Source organism: Rana temporaria, chromosome 3, assembly GCF_905171775.1.
Source record: "Rana temporaria chromosome 3, aRanTem1.1, whole genome shotgun sequence".
Classification (NCBI taxonomy): domain Eukaryota; kingdom Metazoa; phylum Chordata; class Amphibia; order Anura; family Ranidae; genus Rana; species Rana temporaria.
Window position 1 is genome coordinate 287,728,562 of NC_053491.1, and position 20,856 is coordinate 287,749,417.

General features: G+C 40.9%; 1 protein-coding gene across 1 annotated transcript in view; it reads right to left on the minus strand.

The window, feature by feature from the left end:
* Window positions 1-20,856, minus strand: part of GABRB2 (gamma-aminobutyric acid type A receptor subunit beta2) — a 752,195-nt gene that overhangs the window by 24,880 nt on the left and 706,459 nt on the right. Inside the window, exon 6 of the mRNA XM_040344725.1 lies at window positions 1,788-1,925. Within this exon, the coding sequence (XP_040200659.1) occupies window positions 1,788-1,925 (138 nt within the window). The remainder of the gene's footprint in view (window positions 1-1,787; window positions 1,926-20,856) is intronic.

Sequence of the window (20,856 nt, forward strand, 5' to 3'; positions counted from 1 at the left end):
ATTTTTTTTTTCACATTTTTCAACTTTTTTTGTTTGTTTAGCAAAAACTAAAAACCCCAGTAGTGATTAAATACCACCAAAAGGAAGCTCTATTTGTGTGAAAAAAATGATAAAACTTACAATTTTGGAACCGTGTAGAATGACCTCGCAATTGTCATTCAAACTGTGACAGTGCTGAAAGCTGACAATTGGTCTGGGCAAGAGGGGGGTTTAAGTGCCTAGTAAGCAAGTGGTTAATACACAGAAGGTAGATGAACAGCAGTCACATGACTACTGTAAATACATAAGAGAGTACTCAAGGGTATCCTTAATCAACACCTTCCTTACAATGTAATGACTATGGCTTCACATATGATTTTAGAATTAAACATCAGCTTTACCTTTAATGTTGCAGTGTTGTACAAGCTCCCCTTCTGTACTGAAATTACTTACTTACTGATTTCACTGCTCACTGTAACCTGCCCATAGTATAATTTGGAAATGTAAGCAATTCAGGTAGAGCCTTCCTCATGTCATGGCTGGAGGACAGCCAGCATTGGCTAGCACTTTCCTCCTTGAACTTGGTTTCCCTAGCCCACCCATTTCATTTGTTAGACTTCAGATCTTTCGGTCATAGTGGCACAGCGGCATAAGTCGTTGTAAATATGACTCTGTTTTTATGACTGGCTTATATGCAAGGAATAGTGGTCAAATTAGATTCTGCGAACCTATCCTTTGGATTCTGTTAGTACGATTAGCTTGAGATAACCAAATGAACCCTAGATAATTACCCATATCTATTATACTCACACCCTCTAGTGGGAAAAATGTGTTGTGTACTGTTTTAAATCAATGAAAAACTTTCAACCAACACAGGAAATAGCCTAATAACATAATTATTTTTTTGTTCGCACAGAACAAATCTACACACACTTACACTGGGTAAACTACTATGCATTTTTTTTATAAATACACTCCTAAGTAACAGTCAATATCATTTTGTTTAACATATAGGCCGGATTCAGAAAGGACTTACGACGGCGTATCTCCAGATATGCCGTCGTAAGTCTAAATGAGCGCCGTCGTATCTATGCGCTCATTCATATAGGCAGTTACGCCTGAATTTGGCCAAGAAAAGACCGACGTAAGTCTCTTACGCCGTCATATCTTGGGTGCATATTTACGCTGGCCGCTAGGGCCGCTTCCGTTGATTTACGCGTCGAATATGCAAATGACCTAGATACGCCGACTCAGAAATGTACTTGCGCCCGTCGGATTTAGCTACGCCGTTTACGTAAGGCGTCGGTCCGGCGTAACTTTACCCCTAATAAAGCAGGGGTAAATTATGTTAAGGTATGGACGTTGGAAACGTTGGAACAGCGACGTATTTTATGTTGTTTACGTAAGTCGTACGTGAATGGGGCTGTGCGTATGTTACGTTCACGCGTGTGCATGCGCCGTTCGATCGGCCACTCATTTACATGGGGTCACAGCTCATTACAATACGACACGCCCACTGCCTTGCTATTTTGAATTAGGCGGGCTTACGCTGGCCCATTTACGATACACCAATGTAACTTTGGGAGCAAGTGCTTTCTGAATACAGTACTTGCCTCTCAATGTTATGTTGGCGTAGCGCATAGGAGATGCGTTACGCCCGCTCAAAGATACGAAAATGTATCTGAATCGCGCCCCTTATGTTTACAGGACATGACTATGTATACTGTACATAGATTAAAAGAGAAGCATGCAGAAAACATTTTAAAAAGACATATAATGACCATTTCATATACATTATATGTACTTACCAGTGGAAAATACAACATTTTTTGATAGGAGCTTGTAGTCTACAATGGAAAATTGTGGCAGTTCGATTCTATCAACTCCTGTGACAGCATGGTTGCCCCCCCTCCAATAAAACTCAATGTCATCAGTTGTATAACCATCTAAGAGAGAAACAAAAAACACATATAAACAACCCAATTAAGAATGACCATTGTCGATAATATTTGAAATAATAGTTTATTAAGAGTATTACAGCAATGAATGATAGCCCAAATGCTTTAAAGGACTTACAACACAACTTGAATAGCCATAGATTGGTATAAAAAAGGTTGACTGTTATAGATAAATACCACTTCACTTCACTTCTTGCCATTTGTGTATAAAACTCCTCCATAAATCATATATTTTGCATCTAAGACCCATTTACATTTGTGTGCTGTGGCAATGTGCATTAAAGTTAGCTTTCACTCAATGCATGGTACTGCACCTACTCTATGTGCAGGGCATTGCAGTGCCATCCATTGCAAAAAGCACCCCAATACACTGTAAAGTAATGCACAATGCAAAGCACACCACTGCACATCACAATGCACATACTGGATTCTATGCATTTTTTTGTTCATTGTGGTTGTTGTCAGCCGACTCACGATGCATGGGCTGCCCTAAGACAACGTACATTAATGCTCTTAATAACTCTTGTGTGGCCAGTACTAGTCATGTGCCTTTATTACATTCCTATTCAGATCCTGATCATGACGATGTTTCCAAATGTGGCTACAATTTACATAACCATGTGCAGTTATATGACTCTGTTATAACAAAATACGCTGACAAGTCCATTGAATTCTCTACAGGCCACCTTTCCAGCCAATGGCTACAGCCTAAACCCTCTCCTAGAAACCAAGCTTATTCGTTGTCTCATAGCCTTGAGCCCTGTTTGGAAACTTCCTCTAAATTCTCAGAAGTCAAGCCCCCCCTACCTTTGTCTGTTGCAGAACTGTCGCAGAACTCCCTAGGACGCAAAGCCAGGCTAACTTGTCTGAAAGTTCCACCGTTGCTACACCTGGTGATGCAATTCAGACAGACGCTACACCTAGTGATGCGATTCTGATGGACGCTACACCTGGTGATGCGATTAAGAGAGTCACTACACCTGGTAATGCGGCCCAGTCAGCCACTGCATCAGTTATGCCAGTCCAGCCCATGCCCATTGAACTTCCTGTTAATTTCTTATTCAGGACTTTCTGGTGATGCTATTCAGACAGTCGCTGCGCTTGGCGATGCAGCTCGGTCGGCCACTGCATCAATTGTGCTGGTCTGGCCCATGCCTATTGAGCATCCTGCTTTTTTTTAATTCAGGGCTTTCTGTAAAATGGCCTCACCCTATTTTTCTAACCGGTCTAAGAGGTTCAATCCACCCTTTGGATAAACTGCCTCATTCAGCCAGGTGGGGCTTTCAATCCTTTTTTCAAGGCTCTCTGTTTTCCGCCAGTGTTTCAGCTGTCATGCTTGACCCCTTTGACACGTCCCCTGCTAATCAGTCTGACCTCATGGATCCACGGACATCTGCCCAGTCTGATGGTTCTGTATAGGATGTCCAACTGGTCTTTGAGAGTCCGGGGGCCCCTCCTTTAGAAGGGGGTAATGTCATGATCACTTAGTGCCCCTGTTCCTCATTCCAGCACCCGGGTGTTTGCTGTTGCTTTTCCCCTGTCTATGTTCACCTGCAAGATGATTGATCTGATCATTCACCTGATATAAGCAAACCGAACACTTTATCCCTTGCTTGTGATAGAGACAGTTACCTGCAGATCAAGCCTCCCATTTGTCTGCCTTGCTTTGCTGTTGGATTTCCCTGTGTATGACCTGGATCGGATATTGGACTATTCCCTGTACTCAGCCTGCCTTTCACCTAGACTGTCATTGGATCAGATATTGGACAATTCCCCGAACTCAGCCTGCCATATTACCTGGACTGTCTTAGAACCCTGCTATCTGTCTGCTAAACTACAAGTAGTCTGTTGTTTGCTCTGTTTGCGTCTGTCCTGGTGTAGTGGCCAGGCCCTATAGCATTGTGTATAAGTCCTGGGGCAACCAAGTACTGGTGCTTGTCTTAAGGGAAAGGGGGCTGCTATAGGGGAAGCAAACAGTAGCTAGCAATAGTGTTTGACCACCTGCATTGAGGTAGATGTGACATTCGTGACACTATCAAATTCATCCACCTTACAAACCGCTCAGCGTCTGCTACCCCTCTCTGCAAATAACTCCATTGGCTGCCACTCGTCCAACAAATTAAATTCAAAATACTAACAATAAGTTACAAAACTATCCACAACTCTGCCCCTAGCTACATCTCTAGCCTAGTCTCAAAATACCAACCTAATCGTCCTCTTCGTTCCTCCCAAGACCTCCTGCTCTCTAGCTCACTCATCGCCTCCTCCCATATTTGCCTCCAGGACTTCTCCCGAGCCTCTCCCATCCTTTGGAATACCCTGCCACAATCTGTCAGACTATCTGCAAATCTATGTACTTTTAGGCGATCCCTAAAAACTTGTCTCTTCAGGGAAGCCTACCCTGCCTACACCCAACGACTTCACTTTTATTTTCTTCATCAGCTCATCCCCCACAGTTATTACCCTACGTATCACTTGACCCTCCCTCCTAGACTGTAAGCTCTAAGAAGCAGTTCCCTCTGATTCCTCCTGTATCAAATTCTATAGTAATTGTACTGTCTGTAATGTTGTAAAGCGCTATGCAAACTGTTGGTGCTATATAAATCCTGTATAATAATAATAATAAATAATGTCATTGACCAAATAGCGTATAAAGTTATTTTTTTTACTTTAAATGAGGCCCATTACATTTTATAGCCATACGCTCCCATCCCTGAATCAGAAATAAAAAAAAGGAAACGGCTTGGGGCTTTAAATATTGCATGTGACGCATAGATGGTAAAGTGGTCAAATGCATGATGGCACATTTATTCTTTCATATACATACAGATATCACAATGGCATATTATCATTATAATTTATATATATATACACACAGATGTCATGAAAAACACATTGCAGTATAACATATAATTGTTGTGGGCTGGCTTGTAATCCATATCATAAAATATATATTAAATTAATGTTTGCAGAAAGTTCATAATAATCTAAGCTGTAAACGCATGATTATAATGCATCTAAAAAAGCTTGACGCATGCTCTTCATGGAATTCACTCCACTTTTTCAGGAGCGGATGCACGGTGGGTATCTGCAAAAAACATATAGATACCAATGTAGTTTGATGGTTAACTCAAAAAAGAAAATGCAGTTGTCTCGGTACCCAGGAGCTGTGAAGCGCACCCGGGGGCCCCTCCTCTTTTCTCCTCCACTTCTCTGGCATGTGAGCGATTGGGTGGGCACCCACATGATGCACATTGGCACCACGCCTCACGCCCATCAAATTTGGCACCATTGTGCTGGCGCACCTTTATAACATCAGCGGCTTTTCCATGAGGGAGGCTCTTTGGCACCAATCACTGGGTGGCGTTGCCGCTTAGGTGATGACGCCTAACCTCATTAGCCCTGCCAGCGTGATGTTGGGAGGGACCCGGGGTGGTGCCTTTGGTATATATATTGCCCCAATTGGATGTGATAGTCTATTTTTCTTTCTCTTCTGAGGACGTTGCACACCACAAACAGATTATGTCGCTAACATGTGGGATCGGGGGGCAGAGCTTGGTTGCTCATGGAAATGGTTGCTTAGATCTCCCTCTCTATCAGTATGGGGAAACAAACAGACAATCTGCACACTATAGCCTCTGCACCCACATGCCTTCTGACAGCACAGCTCTTGGATACCATGGAAGAAGAATCAGCCGGCAGAGCCCCGCAAGCTGACAGACTTCGTCCCCAGCCCGCTGCTTGGGGACAAACAAGATGGTGCCAGCTCTTTACACAGAGCAGCACCGACATCCTTGCAGCGCGCCTCTCACACAGCAGCAGCTGCAGAGAACATGGACTTTTCTGCTCCGAGGGACACCGGCACCAGAGGCCGATAAGAAAAAAAACACTTGACTTACTACTAAGCCCCTACTGCTGACATTGACCCAGACTCTGAAGAGGAACAGGCTAACACATTGGATTCAACCCTGTATCTGAAAATACACTCAAACATATGCTCCTCTCTCTCCAAAGAGACCTTAGGAAATACATGAACAAATCAATGTCTCACATGCTATCTCAGATACTCTTAAACACTAACTGAGTAATTATTCCACCACCTATAATAATTTAGTTGATTCTCATTAACATCAAGTGGAAGAATTACAACGTGTCACTACCAAATTAGCAGACTTAGAAGACCGCTCTCGGAGGAACAATATTAAAATCAGGGGCGTCTCCAAGAATATCTCCCCAGCAGAGCTGACCTCTTATCTCTGTAAACTTTCTGTTAACCCATCTCCATATTTTTTCCAAGTGAAAGAACGCATACTCCTGTCCGCTAAAAACATGTCAGCATTCCCAGAACCATACACAGCCTTGACAATATACGGTGACATCTCTGCAGCCACAGCACAAAAACATAAAGAGCTTGCTTCTGTTACATCCGTTCTAAGGGAGCGTAATGGGGATTCCCCACAAAGATTATAATCACATTTCAAAGAAAATTGGTGACTATACATCACCTCAAGCAAGGCCTGAAGAAGCTGCAGAACTGGGGTAATATAACTATACTATAGCAAAGCTACTGAACCTGTCCATCCCTGTCCCATTAACAAAGTGATGGGTCTTGAGGTGCCTAGAAATTGTTTACTGTGTACCTAACAATAGTATTATTAGCATTTATAACAAGTCAAGGCTATTCTGGTATGATTCTGAAAATCCTTGCAAAAAAAAACCAAAAAAACACAGAACAGTGAAATTCCCCGTAGAGGGATTCTCGCTTAAGGTCATAGTAGAAAACTTAGTTATCAAGTATAAGCTGGGCTTAATGTACTTTAGAGCCCACTATCAAATGTGGGAACCCAAAAAAGGGGGCAAAGTAAGAGTTTGAAATTAAAGAAGAGAAAATGAGGAAGAAAAAAAAGATGTGTGATCGATCTCCATGCTCCAGACTACTGACCCCTCCCCCCCACCCCTCACAGTAACTGGAGATATCTAATCAAAGGGTTCCAAACCCTTTTAAACCTACCTGATCCGTTAGCAAAATCTAATGTCCCCCTGGTCTCGACAAAGCCATTGTAAATAATGGGTAATTTGGCAGAGTCAAAACTATTCTGTCAGGGACATCTCCAAAGTATCTCGAAAGTAGGCAGACTTTCTAATGCCCTTATGATCTTTAAAATGTGCTAAAAATTAATATTTAAAGATATATCAGAGGGTGAGAGCGCAGACATAAGTAGAAAAAGGGCATTTTGGGTCCTTCGTGAGAACCAATCAATAATGGGAAACAACGGTGGGTCCTTCATAAGAACCAAACAATGATATATCCAAGCTATTAATGTCAAATTCTGGCCAGAGCCACTGACTGTAGCATTGCTTTGTGGAGTGGAGAATAAACTGCAAATGAGTGATGAACTGAACAGTCATTGCTTAACCACTTCCCTGCTGGGCATTTTCGACCCCTTCCTGCCCAGGCCAATTTTCAGATTTCAGCGCTGTCAGCCTTTGAATGAGAATTGTGCGGTCATGCGACGTTGTACCCAAATACATTTTGATCATTCCCCCCCCACAAATAGAGATTTCTTTTGGTGGTATATGATCACCTCTGCGCTTTTTATTTTTTGGGCAATAAACAAAAAAAGAGTGTCAATTTTGAAAAAAACACAATATTTATTACTTTTTGCTATAATAAATATCGCATTTAAAAAAAAAAAATGTTTTCCACAGTTTAGGCCGATATGTATTCTTCTACATATTTTTGGTAAAAAAAACGCAATAAGTGTATATTGATTGGATTGCGCAAAAGTTATAGCATCTACAAAATAGGGGATAGAATTATGGCATTTTTATTATTATTATTTTTACTAGTAATGGTGGCGATCTGTGATTTCTGTCAGGACTGCAATATTGCGGTGGACAGATCGGAGACTTTTGACACTATTTTGGGACCATTCACATTTATACAGCGAACAGTGCTATAAATATGCACTGATTACTGTTTAAATGTGACTGGCAGGGAAGGGGTTAACACTAGGGGCGATCAAGGGGTTAAATGTGTTCCCAAGAAGTGATTTTAACTGTGGAGGGAGGTGACTGATCAATGTCCCTATGTAGAAGGGACACACCATCGGTCTCCTCTCGCTGACAGGACGTGGATCGCTGTGTTTACACACAGCGATCCACGTCCCTGCTCTGTGACGAGCAATCACGTGTCCCCGCCGGACATCGCAGCCCCCTGGCACACGCATTGGGTCCCCAGTGATGCGTCGTGCGTGCACTCTCCACACTGCAGGGAATCCCAGGATGTCATATGATGGCCGCCCGGAGGGACCAAGGGTTCCTGCGGCCGTCATATGACTATACGCCAGCGGGGAATAGGTTAATAAATATGAACCTTAAAGGAAATGGAAATTTTCTTTACATTTTTTTGGTTAACCAAAAGTGTGAATGGAGCAAAAATGACACTCCTCCCACACTCACACAAACATACAGACACACAGGCCCCGATTCAGATAGGAGATACGACGGCGTATCTCCTGATACACCGTCGTATCTCTGAGTGCGGGCGGTCATATCTATGCGCCTGATTCAGTGAATCAGTTACGCATATATTTCCCTAAGGTCTGACTGGTGTAAGTGTCTTACACCGTCGTATCTTAGGCTGCATATTCACCCTGGCCGCTAGGTGGCGCTTCCGTATAGTTATGCAAGGAATATGCAAATGAGCTAGATACGCCAATTCAGAAACGTATGTCCCGCCGGCGCATTTTTTTACGTAGCTTACATTAGGCTTTTTTCGGCATATAGTTACCCCTGCTACATGAGGCGTAGCTAATGTTAAGTATGGCCGTCGTTCCCGCGCCGAGTTTTGAAATGTTTACGTCGTTTGCGTAAGTCGTTCGCGAATACGGCTGTACGTCATTTACGTTCACTTCAAATCCAATACGTCCTTGCGGCGTAATTTGGAGCAATGCACACTGGGATATTTTACAAACGGCGCATGCACCGTTAAAAAAAAACGTCAAAAACGCGGGGTCAAGTACAATTTTAATAAAACACGCCCCCAACATCCCCATTTGAATTAGGCGGGCTTACGCCGCCACACATACGTTGCGCTGCCGTAACTAAGGGCGCAAGTTCTTTCTGAATACAGAACTTGCGCCCAAATTTACAGCGGCATAACGTATCGGAGATACGTTACGCCCGCAGAAAGATGCGCGCATCTTTCTGAATCTAGCCCATTATCCGCACACTAGCTATTAAGGCACATGTCAGCAATACCAAAAAAAAAAAATCCTTATCCTTGCCATGAACAAAAAAAATCTTAGTTACCGAGCACCCTTATGTGACCTGAAGAAATTAAGTGGTAGATGTAGAGTGAAATTTACTTGCTATGACAAGCCACCCATGGCCACCACACTGGGGAAAGATCTTTATGTGGCTGAATCCACACTGGCTTAAAGGACAGCTTTCAATTTACAGTAACCGCACTCTAACATTGTACTATTTTTCCCACAGTGATTACCCTTTGGCCTGCATATTATATTTCCCCACTGGTGTTCCTCCATATTGGTGGCATTTCAGGTTGTGTTCTGAAGCAAGTGGCAGCAAACCGTTTTTTTATGTACTTCTGCACTCATTACTGTGGAGTACAATGACTCTGCATCTATACATCCCTGATGAAGAAGATACAGACCTTCCTTCTCCAAGTGTTTCTGTCACAAAATACAGCCCAGTCTGCTCACGAAAGATGCAGCAATATGTGTTTGATCTACGTGTGTTGTAATTATGTGCATATGTAATAACAGTGTGTCTAAAACTTTTATTATTTTATGTTATTTACTGTTGTACCAATAAAGGACCACGTGTTTATTTTTTAATACAGTTCATATTTTTTTGTCTGTAAAAATACAAATTAAAAGGGGTATGCCTTGGTTAAGATGTAGAGAGAAAACAGTGTGCCAGAAAAGTATTATCAAAAAGCAAAGTCTACATACTGTTATACATACAAATAATAAAGGTTTTTAAAATATTGATAAGCACTGATAAGATATGATAATTATGCTGATGTCTTTCACATGAAAATGTAAAAAAAAAAAATTAAAAACATTGCGGTTCTGCAAATGTCTTTGCGTGTACTATAGATAGCTCTTTTATTTATGCTTGGACTGAGCTGCTTACATTTCCTACAAATAGGTTAAAGGGCTAATTCTAACAGTAAAATAAATATATTTACGGTATTACTTTTGACACTGTTCTCTTAAATTAATAAGAAGACCAGCACTTATCTATATTAGTATTTGTTTCTAAATTTAAAAAGGAATCTACAGATTTTTAACATAGCAAATATTGTAACTGTCAAATTCACTGCAGTGAAGTCAACAGTAAGGTCATTTTACCATAACTAGAAATGTAGTTAGTCATCCAAGCATATTGAATATGCAATCTTCACTTGTCAGGCTCTGACCAGTGAAGTGTAAAATAAATGTACTCTAATATTTAGCTATTACAAAAAACACCTATGCTATTATAGCATTACTTGATCTGAAACAGTTAAAGGAACAATAGCAATGGCAATTCAAAAGAGGCAAGTATGTTGAACTGAACTTGTACATTTATAAAAGTACATAAAATCATTACTTATTGGGGAAATGTGTTGATTTCAGTGGAGAAGGTGTTTTTTATAAAGGCCAAGAGTTTTAAATTGCTTCTCCTGGTTAAGTAAGCTCCTTTCTACTATCCTGGACTTCTTCCTGTGCCAAAAACAGTTCCTCATAAGCTGATATTAGACAGTAATGAAAAAAAGTAGACCTTTGATACACTGTAGTGTTGTAGCATACCATAATATTTCTGACAAAATCATTTCACTTGGCAGGCAAGATGGCACAGGCTGCAAAACCTCTTGATCACCAGGCCCCCACTGGTTCAAGTATACATACATTTCAAGATAATTTTCATCAGACACAATGGCAGCAGCACTTGGAGGAATCAGACTCCAGGTTGGGGCAAAGGCAGCCAATGGCTTAAACTGCTGCCCATATCACAGGGCTCCAAAAAGACCTTTGAAATGTCATCTTACTGGTTTTGTTTTCCTGCACCCAGAAAGCCAGAGCATACTGTGCTATCTTTCACATTCATCACGCTTTTGTTGGGACTTCAATTATATGAATTATATTTTTAGAGTTGATGGTTTGGATTTTTTAGGATAGCTCTTGAGACTGTTAATGATTTTTCACTCACTATTTATCACATGTTGTGTGCGTATTACATATTTTATTGATACTTAATTGATGTGTTTATTTGCGCAATCTTTTTTTCCATATAAGCTTGGGAACTGAGTATTTAATTATTTTAGATAGCTGCATGTATGTACACAATTTGTAATTTAAATTTTTTTACTTAAAAATGTTAACATATTTGTGTATACAATTTGTATATATACATATGCATACATAGTTTGATCACAATTTCACTTATTTTGGGCGAGCGCAGAATAATCAAACTATACATGCTAGGATTAACAGACTTAATAGCCTTTATCTGTCAGGCAGCAGTGGAATGTTGGCTTCTACTTATACTATATAAACTATATTACCAAAAGTATTGAGACACCTTTCTTTATAATGGCATCCCAGTCTTAGTCAGTAGGGTTCAATATTGAGTTGGCCCACCCTTTGCAGCTACAACCATGTCCACAAGGTTTAGGAGTGTGTATATGACCATGAAGGCCTGGCTTGCTGTCTCCACTTAAATTTATCCCAAAGGTATTCTATTGTATTGAAGTCAGGACCCTGTGCAGGCCTGTCCAGTTCCTCCACTCCAAACATGCTCACCCATGTCCTTATGGACCTTGTTTGTGCACTGGTGCATAGTCACGTTGGAACAGAAAGGGGCCTTCTCGCAAAGTTTGGAGCATGGAATTGTCAAAAAATTCTTGGTATGCTGACGCCTTAAGAGTTCCCTTCACTAGAACTAAGGGGCCAAGCCCAACCCCTGAAAAACAATCCCACACCATAATCCCCCCTCCACCGATTTGGGCCAGTAGATGCTAGGCAATTCATGGCAAAATGATGCCCCTATTGTCTGAAAATAAATTAAGAAACAAAATATTAACTACAAACATCAACAGAAACAACTGAAAATAATTCCAAAAGGGCAATGCTTTTAGTTACATCTTTTTTGATCTATGAGCAAGGTAACTTTTTTACAACTATCAATGCTTGGAATTACGACCGTGTGTATGCTCCATTGCAGTTTTTCCAACAGAAAAACTGACAGAAAAAAACAGAGAGCAGGATCACTTTTGTCTGTATGCTTTTCCGACGGGAAAAAACGTGCATGCTCAGAATCAAGTATGAGACGGAAAGCTTGTTCTGGTAAAACTAGTGTTCGTAATGGAGATAGCACATTTATCATGCTGCAAATTATATTGCATCATTTAACCACTTGCCGACCGCGCACCGTCGAAATACGTCCACAAGGTGGCTCTGCTGGGCGAGAGCACGTAATATGACGTCCTCTCTCCCAGCCGCCACTCGCCCCCGACTCCCGTGCGTGTGCCTGGCGGGCGCGATCGCCGCCGGGCCCGCGCGATCGCTCGGTACAGAGCGGGGACCGGGAGCTGTGTGTGTAAACACACAGCTCCCGGTCCTGTCAGCAGGTGAAATGCTGATCTTCGGTTCATACAATGTATGAACCGAGGATCAGTGTTTCCCCTAGTGAGGCCACCCCCCCCCCACAGTAAGAACACACCCAGGCATACTTAACCCCTTCCCCGCCCCCTAGTGTTAACCCCTTCACTGCCAGTGGCATTTTTATAGTAATCCAATGCATTTTTATAGCACTGATCGCTATAAAAATGCCAATGGTCCCAAAAATGTGTCAAAAGTGTCCGAAGTGTCCGCCATAATGTCCCAGTACCGAAAAAAAAAAATCGCTGATCGCCGCCATTACTAGTAAAAAAAATATAATAAAAATGACATAAAACTACCCCCTATTTTGTAAACGCTATAACTTTTGCGCAAACCAATCAATAAACGCTTATTGCGTTTTTTTTTTACGAAAAATATGTAGAAGAAAACGTATCGGCCTAAACTGAGGAAAAAAAATGTTTTTTTATATATTTTTGGGGGATATTTATTATAGCAAAATGTAAAAAATATTCATTTTTTTCAAAATTGTCGCTCTATTTTTGTTTATAGCGCAAAAACTAAAAACCGCAGACGTGATCAAATACCACCAAAAGAAAGCTCTATTTGTGGGAAAAAAAGGACGCCAATTTTGTTTGGGAGCCACGTCGCACGACCGCGCAATTGTCTGTTAAAGCGACAGAGTCCCGAATCGCAAAAAGTACTCTGGTCTTTGGGCAGCAATATGGTCCGGGGGGTAAGTGGTTAATGCAGTGCATTCTTTTTTTCTTTATAATGCTACAATAATCAAGTTGTTTTGCTGCTGATATTCACAGAGTTCTAACAGACTTGTTTCTTTATTAATTCTCGTGATCTCATGAATTTTTGTTTTTTTTTTAAAGCCAGATCTCCATAATAATGTTTTTTTTTATTGTCTTTTTTTGGTAAAATTTTAATTAAGATCTCCATTGTTTGCACAGGAATTTCGGGTTACGACGATCCAAGGAGCAATTGAGGAAATGCTGGTCAGACCTGAAATTGAGGGAGCATGACCAGTACAGGAGGATCAAGAAAGTCCTTCAAAAAAGTACTGTATTTGCTGGCGTATAAGACTACCTTTTACACTTAAAGAACTGGCCAAAAAAGCAGGGGTCGTATTATACGCCGGGTCAGCTGCTCGCATGCCTGCTGGATGTGCGGTAATACTGTAAGTAGCTTCGGCTACATACAGTATATACCGCTTAGCCAATCCCAGTGTGCGATGTATTCAAATGAATACAGAGCCGGATTGGAGTAACAACCTCTGCCAATCCGAGCAGGCTACTTACAGTAGCCTGCTCGGATTGGCTTTGAAAGTCAGAGAGGCGCGGGCTGATGATGTTACAGCATCTGCCAATCCAAGCAGGCTTTGTATTCATTAATAGAATACATCACTCACTGTGATTGGCTCCAGCTCCAGCAAGTATGAAAAAGAATATGACTCCAGAAGGTAGAAATATGAAGCGTCAGAAGCCTTGGAAGGTAGGTCGTCTTATACGGTGAATACTGGCAACAGATCTTTAAAAAATTGTAAAATTAGGGGGTCGTCTTATACGCCCGGTCGCCTTATGCACCGGCAAATATGGTATGTATCTGTCCTGTGTTCCTATTATTATTATTACTTGCATGTTGCTCCATGTGCTTTTTTTTTTACTGTTGGACAGTTTAAAATGGAAACTTTGAGGTAAGTGGGCACAGTTATTTTTTTTTTCTTTGTGAGAATTTTTAATCCCCCCTTTAAATAAATTAGTATATCAACATACTACTTATTTGTGATTCCCAGTGGATACTTTTTCGCGTGACATTCATGTGGATGGTTCCATGGAGAGTTCATAATGTTCCAGCATTGATCACACATAAAGCGTGTTCTGACTACCTGTTATAGGTAGTCCTCCTATCTTGTGGGGGACTGTTTCATACACCCTCTTACTTCGATTTTTCTCTATGGACTTTACATTTATATGCATTTATCATTTAATAATATTTTTTCAGTGCTGCACTTATTTGCACAATTCTTGGTGGAATGCCTCATCATAAAATAAACGTAGTGAAGATCACACATGAGCAGGAGTAGAAGAGGCAGTAACAGTTTTCATAAAAATGAAATCAGTGTACAGAGTGGGTACAGCTTTGGGAAAACTTTTCAGCCAATGCTTAAGGATTAGAGGAAAGGGGTTACCACTCTCTGACATCAAACTCCATTTGGGTGGAGAGGAACGTTCACCATACAGTGTTACTGGTATTATTGCATCATCCCTATTAAGAGCTTAGGAAAAAGTTGCAATTGAACTTGTGCTGATAGTATTGAATGTCCATTCTGTTGATAAGCTTTTGTCCAATGGTGGTATCACATAATGTTTAGGAGACCTGACTGCCCTGACTGTGACAGAGAGACAGAGAGAAGACCTGCCTCTGCCTCCTAATTCTCTTAATGGACCTATTTTTGACCATGTTATGCTGCGCTCCTCCTTATGACCTTTATGCTGCACCCCACTATGGCTCATTCCCTGCTGAATCTCCGTTGGGCTGATTAAAAAAACTCTGGTACTGTAGACGCATCAGAATGAGCCAAAAGCCAACATGATTTATGCCTTAATTTATTGAGGCGTGCACAGATCATTTTTGGTGGAATGCCTCATCAGAAAACAAAAAACAAAAAAACAATCGACTAAATGTTCCATTCGTTTTCAAAATTATTAGATGTGTTGCAATATACTGCAACATTTTTAGGGGAACCATTCACTTATGATGCCTGCAAAAATAGAAAACACCTGAAGCTGTATATTCTTATAAACAGTATAACAAAATCCATATTGTGGCCCAGCCATCTCAATATGCTTTTCTCTCACTTACTTCATTCACAGGATATTTAGAATCTTGTCAGTTTATTTGTATTTTTGAATAGATTTTTCAGACTCCATCACTTCATGTAGCTTATATCAGCAACACTAGGTCTTCTCCCAGAATCCTTCACTTCCTTGTTAGATCACAGAAAAGGAAGGGGCATGATAAGGTGTATTCCCCACTCTGGACCACACCTCCCTCATTAAGATACTACCTTCCACTCACTTCCTATACAATCTGATTGTACAATCTCCTTTACATCTCCCATCAGCTATATAGTACAAGGGCCTGTCTGATTTGAATTATATTGCATAGTGTATGGCCATCTTTATACAAGTACATAGGGGAGAGTGAACAAAAACACTCAGTTGTCAGACCTTGTTCACATCTCCATGTAGTGAAAACTTACATTCCTGCATGCATTTGTTTTGGATGTTTTGGAGCACTTTCACTTGTCACGCATAGGCTGATGTACGACAATTGTCCCAGAAAAGCTACAAAATATTTTTTGGATTGGAGAGTGGTTTTTGCTGCATTTGCTGCAATTGCAGAGCCTTTAACATGTAATAACAACACAATTTGCAGCATTTCCGAAACACATCCCAAAGTGTGCATTTTCTGTGCAGTTTACCATGTGTTTGGAAGCCCACAGTCCCCATTCACACCCAGAGTAGTAGGAGTGAATGTTTTTTGGCTCATTTTTCCAGTAACACACATAGGGCAGCCTGTTGATTTCAATAGGCTGTGCTACACCTGGAAAAATAGCTCATGGGACGTTTTTGCACTTTCTCTTTTTACTGCGTTTGTCACCTGTTTTTTCATGTGGCAAAGTGTATGTTTGTTTCTGTTTGGTGTGCCATTATTGTACAATCTCTGCACAATCTCCTTTAGATTTTTCAAAACTATATAACACGAGGACACACCATCATTCTAATCACTCTGTATCCAATCAGGTACTTGCACTACATCAGGGGTGTCCTGAGGGCTGCATGCAGCCCCATGGAGTTTAGCATGCATCTTGAGCCCATCTGAAGGGATGCTGGCAAATGCACGCATGGAGGAATTCCGGGGATGCTGTGAAAACTTAGTTGATGGGTGAAGGTATACTAACAAAGTCAACTGGTAAACTCTTTCCTGTGTCTTACTGGCTAGTCTGTCTTTGTCTGTATACTAGGGAGTCTCTGAAGTGATCTGTGAAAGATAGCCATGAATGAGGTAGGCCTTGTTTTCAAAATCAAAGAAAACTGGTATGGTATGATATGGTATATTGGTAAATAGAAAGTGCACACTGGAACTAACACAATGTGAATTGTGAAATGTAAACAAAGATGTGAGTAATATAAACTAATAATGAAAGTTCAGAGAAGCGGGTAGGCTTCAAATAACAATGTGAGAGAAGTCCATGTGAAGAAAACACAATGAAGGAAAATTCTTCCCATTTAGATGGCTCAGAATGAGAGGAAAATAAGTTGTCTGGAGTTGCTCTCAAAATCTTCAAACCATGTACAGATTAGGTACTGTTACCAAATGGGGTGGACACATCTGTTATACAACAGTGGGTCATACAGGCTTGTGATCCCAGTCTGGATCAGTGTTAGATGGATCCTTGTGGTCCCCAGAGGCCTGAATCAATCCTGGATAGAAATGGTGGTCCAGCAGGCTGAGTTATGGAGTTTACACTCTTCCACTGACAGATGAATACCATACAAACTCCAAGAATAAACAAGGGAATAGAAAGAGATGCTCCCAATGGTGCAGGTCAAACCAAGTTTGGTTTATTTATAAAAATGTCATACATGAATGACAAATAAATAGCGATCACAATAAAATGTATAAAAAGCAATGTGGGGTGCAGTAATGCTCGTCCGACGCGTTTAGACTCTAGCGGTCTTCAACTGCCCCATTACAAATAATCATATTGTATGTGCATTGATCTCACACAGATAAGGCACACATATAATGAAAACAAAAAAGTCTATAAATAGACTTTATCATAAGTATCCAACCACTTAGGTGTACATATACCAAGTAATATAGACGTTAACATATGTGTCCATACACTTAAAGTGGAAGTAAACCCTCCTATCGTTTTCAGCCAAGGAAGCTGCCATCTTTGCCTCTGTTTAATCTACAACTGCCATGATGCTGCACATGTGATCACTTATGACACCAGACATTGGATGGTTTGACAGTTTGGTTGAGAGCACAACCAATGGGAGTGTTAACTGTTTCATGGATGTGTTTACTTCTGCTTTAAAACAGAGTTCCACCCAAAAGTGGAACTTCCGCCTATCTGATTCCTCCACCCCTCCGGTGCCACATTTTGAACCTTTAAGGGGGGAGTGGGTACCTGCTTTTTACAGGTACCCTGTCCCCACTTCCAGGAGACCGGGCTGTGGCAAAGTACTTCAGTAGCTCGTCCCCCTTCTCCCTCCCCTTCTGTTGGGCCAGTGAGAAAGCACAGTACACTACACGCATGCGCAGTAGGGGCTTGACCATGAAGCCAAAAAGCTACACTGCTGGGTTCCCCTAACGTCAATGGCGGCAGCAGCACCCGACTGGCTGCGGTACTGACATCTATGGAATCCAGGACAGATAAGTGTCCTAATGTTAAAAGTCAGCAGCTACAGTATGTAATTTTTAAAGGGGCAGGTGGAATTCCTATTTCAGTATCCATATTAAGTAATATAGAAAAATAAAATCTTGTGATCATTCCACTTGCTAGTGCTGGTGAAAGGAATATCTTCACAGACAGTGTGCTGCACACCCCACACTGTGTTCAAAGAGGCTTACTGATAGTTATGACCTTCAAACTAAGAGGTTATGACCTTTAAACATATAAAATACAAACACTTCCATGCTATGGAAACTTATATGGCATGAAAAAAATGTGTAGATAGACAGAAGGTATATCAAAACAAACTACAAAGCATAAAGAACAAAAATTACACAGCGCTGAAAGCATATGATAAATGCCCCAGATACTTCTAAATGTAATATAACATATCAAGTACAATAAAAATATAACAAGATCCAAAAAGTCCAAAAGCGATCATATACCCTAAAAAAAAACAAATGATGCAAGGACTAGAGGTTTCCACCACAATTCTCAATATGCAATCAAATTTAAAAAAGGCCAGTGGTGATTTGACTAAAATATTCTCTCACTAGACATTTCCACCGCCAATTATAGAATGTTCAAATAGTCACAAAGGTCATAATTTGTAGCCACAGTGTGCATCTGTCTCTTTCAGTTTAGTTTTGTAAACTGAAAGTTTCTAACATTTAGGAAGATTGAGGAAGACTTAAAGGGGTTGTAAAGACAAAAATATTTTCCTCTTAAATTAAAGTCTGACAGTAGCTGATAAAGTAAAAAGTAATGTTTTGCATTATAACTAGTTTGATACCTGTTGAAATCGAGCTGTTTTATTCACCTTCGTCACTCCTGAATTATTATTCTCACTGACTTCCTGGTTTGCAGTGCGCATTCATTCTTGCTACATCACGGCCTAATGGGAACTACAATTCCCATTAGGCTTAGCCTCCATGCCTGTGAGGGATAAGAGAGCATCTTCACGCAGGGCTGTAGTCATAGGGAGGGGGTGAGCACATTCTGTTTTCCACCATGCAAAACGGCTCAGATGCTGGTGGAAAGCAAGAAGAGAAGTGACAGGAAATGGCATTTTCAAACCTGGATTACTGTATTTTGGAGGTCAAAAGGAAAAACGAGGTAAGTGATATTTAACCCCTTAACGCCCGCCGCACGACTATATACGTCCGCAAAATGGCACGGACAGGCAGATGGGCGTATATATATGTCCCCGCCTTCTAGCGGGTGGGGGGTCCGATCGCGACCCCCCGCTGCGTGCGGCGGGCGGATTCCCTCGGGGAGCGACCCGGGAAGACGGCGCGGCTATTCGTTTATAGCCGCTCCGTCGCGATCGCTCCCCGAGGCTGAAGAACGGGGAGAGCCGTGTGTAAACACGGCTTCCCCGTGCTTCACTGTGGCGGCGTATCGATCGAGTGATCCTTTTTATAAGGGAGACTCGATCGATGACATCAGTCCTACAGCCACACCCCCCTACTGTTGTAAACACACACTAGGTGAACCCTAACTCCTACAGCGCCCCCTGTGGTTAACTCCCAAACTGCAACTGTCATTTTTGCAATAAAGAATGCAATTTAAATGCCTTTTTTGCTGTGAAAATGGTCCCAAAAATGTGTCAAAATTGTCCGAAGTGTCCGCCATAATGTCGCAGTCACGAAAAAAATCGATGATCGCCGCCAATAGTAGTAAAAAAAAAATAATTAATAAAAATGCAATAAAACTATCCCCTATTTTGTAAACGCTACAAATTTTGCGCAAACCAATCGATAAACGCTTATTGCGATTTTTTTTACCAAAAATAGGTAGAAGAATACGTATCGGCCTAAACTGAGGACATTTTTTTTTTTATTTATGTTTTTGGGGGATATTTATTACAGCAAAAAGTAAAAAATATTGCATTTTTTTCAAAATTGTCGCTCTATTTTTGTTTATAGCGCAAAAAAATAAAAACCGCAGAGGTGATCAAATACCACCAAAAGAAATCTCTATTTGTGGGGAAAAAAGGACGCCAATTTTGTTTGGGAGCCACGTCGCACTACCGCGCAATTGTCTGTTAAAGCGACGCAGTGCCGAATCGCAAAACCTGGCCTGGGCATTTAGCTGCAAAATGGTCCGGGGCTTAAGTGGTTAAATGCTCTTGCTTACAGCAATCAATTGATCTAATAAAAAACGAACCTTTAGTGTTCCTTTAATTGTCAGGATTTTAGTACATGTATTATATGTATTTTCAACAACAACTTTCTCAGAGGGTAGAGTTCTTCAATGCAAACATGAAAAGAACAAAAAAAATGGCTATTTAGGTGAGTGTTTTTTTCAGAGGATTTTATGGAAAGGCAATGTTTCAATTCATAAAAAGACAGAGCATTCAGGCAAAAATTGGGTCAAGTTAGTTCTGCATAAATTGCAATGCGATGTACTATTTGTCAAGACTTTAACAGCATTCACTGGCATGCATGCATTTAATTTTCAGGTTTCAGCTGTGTTAATAAGAAAAGGCTTACAGACTAAAAATATTCCAGCACAATGTAGCACTTGCTGATGCGTTTGATTTCAGCTTTGTCTTGGAAATGTTATGATGTGCATCATTGAATTTACAACTCATGCTGCGTTTTATAACAACAAAATTTAAATAGGATGTACTTTTGCATCTGGCTTGCTTTGACACTTCAAATATGTGAATCTGTAAAGTTTTACAGCTTGCTGTTTAACAAGAGGTAAATCATATTATGCGTCAAGGCATGTCTGGAAATAGCCAATATTTCACATTCTCAGCCTTCCCCATAGAGGGAAAAAGCAGTTTGAGGACATTAGCCTTTAT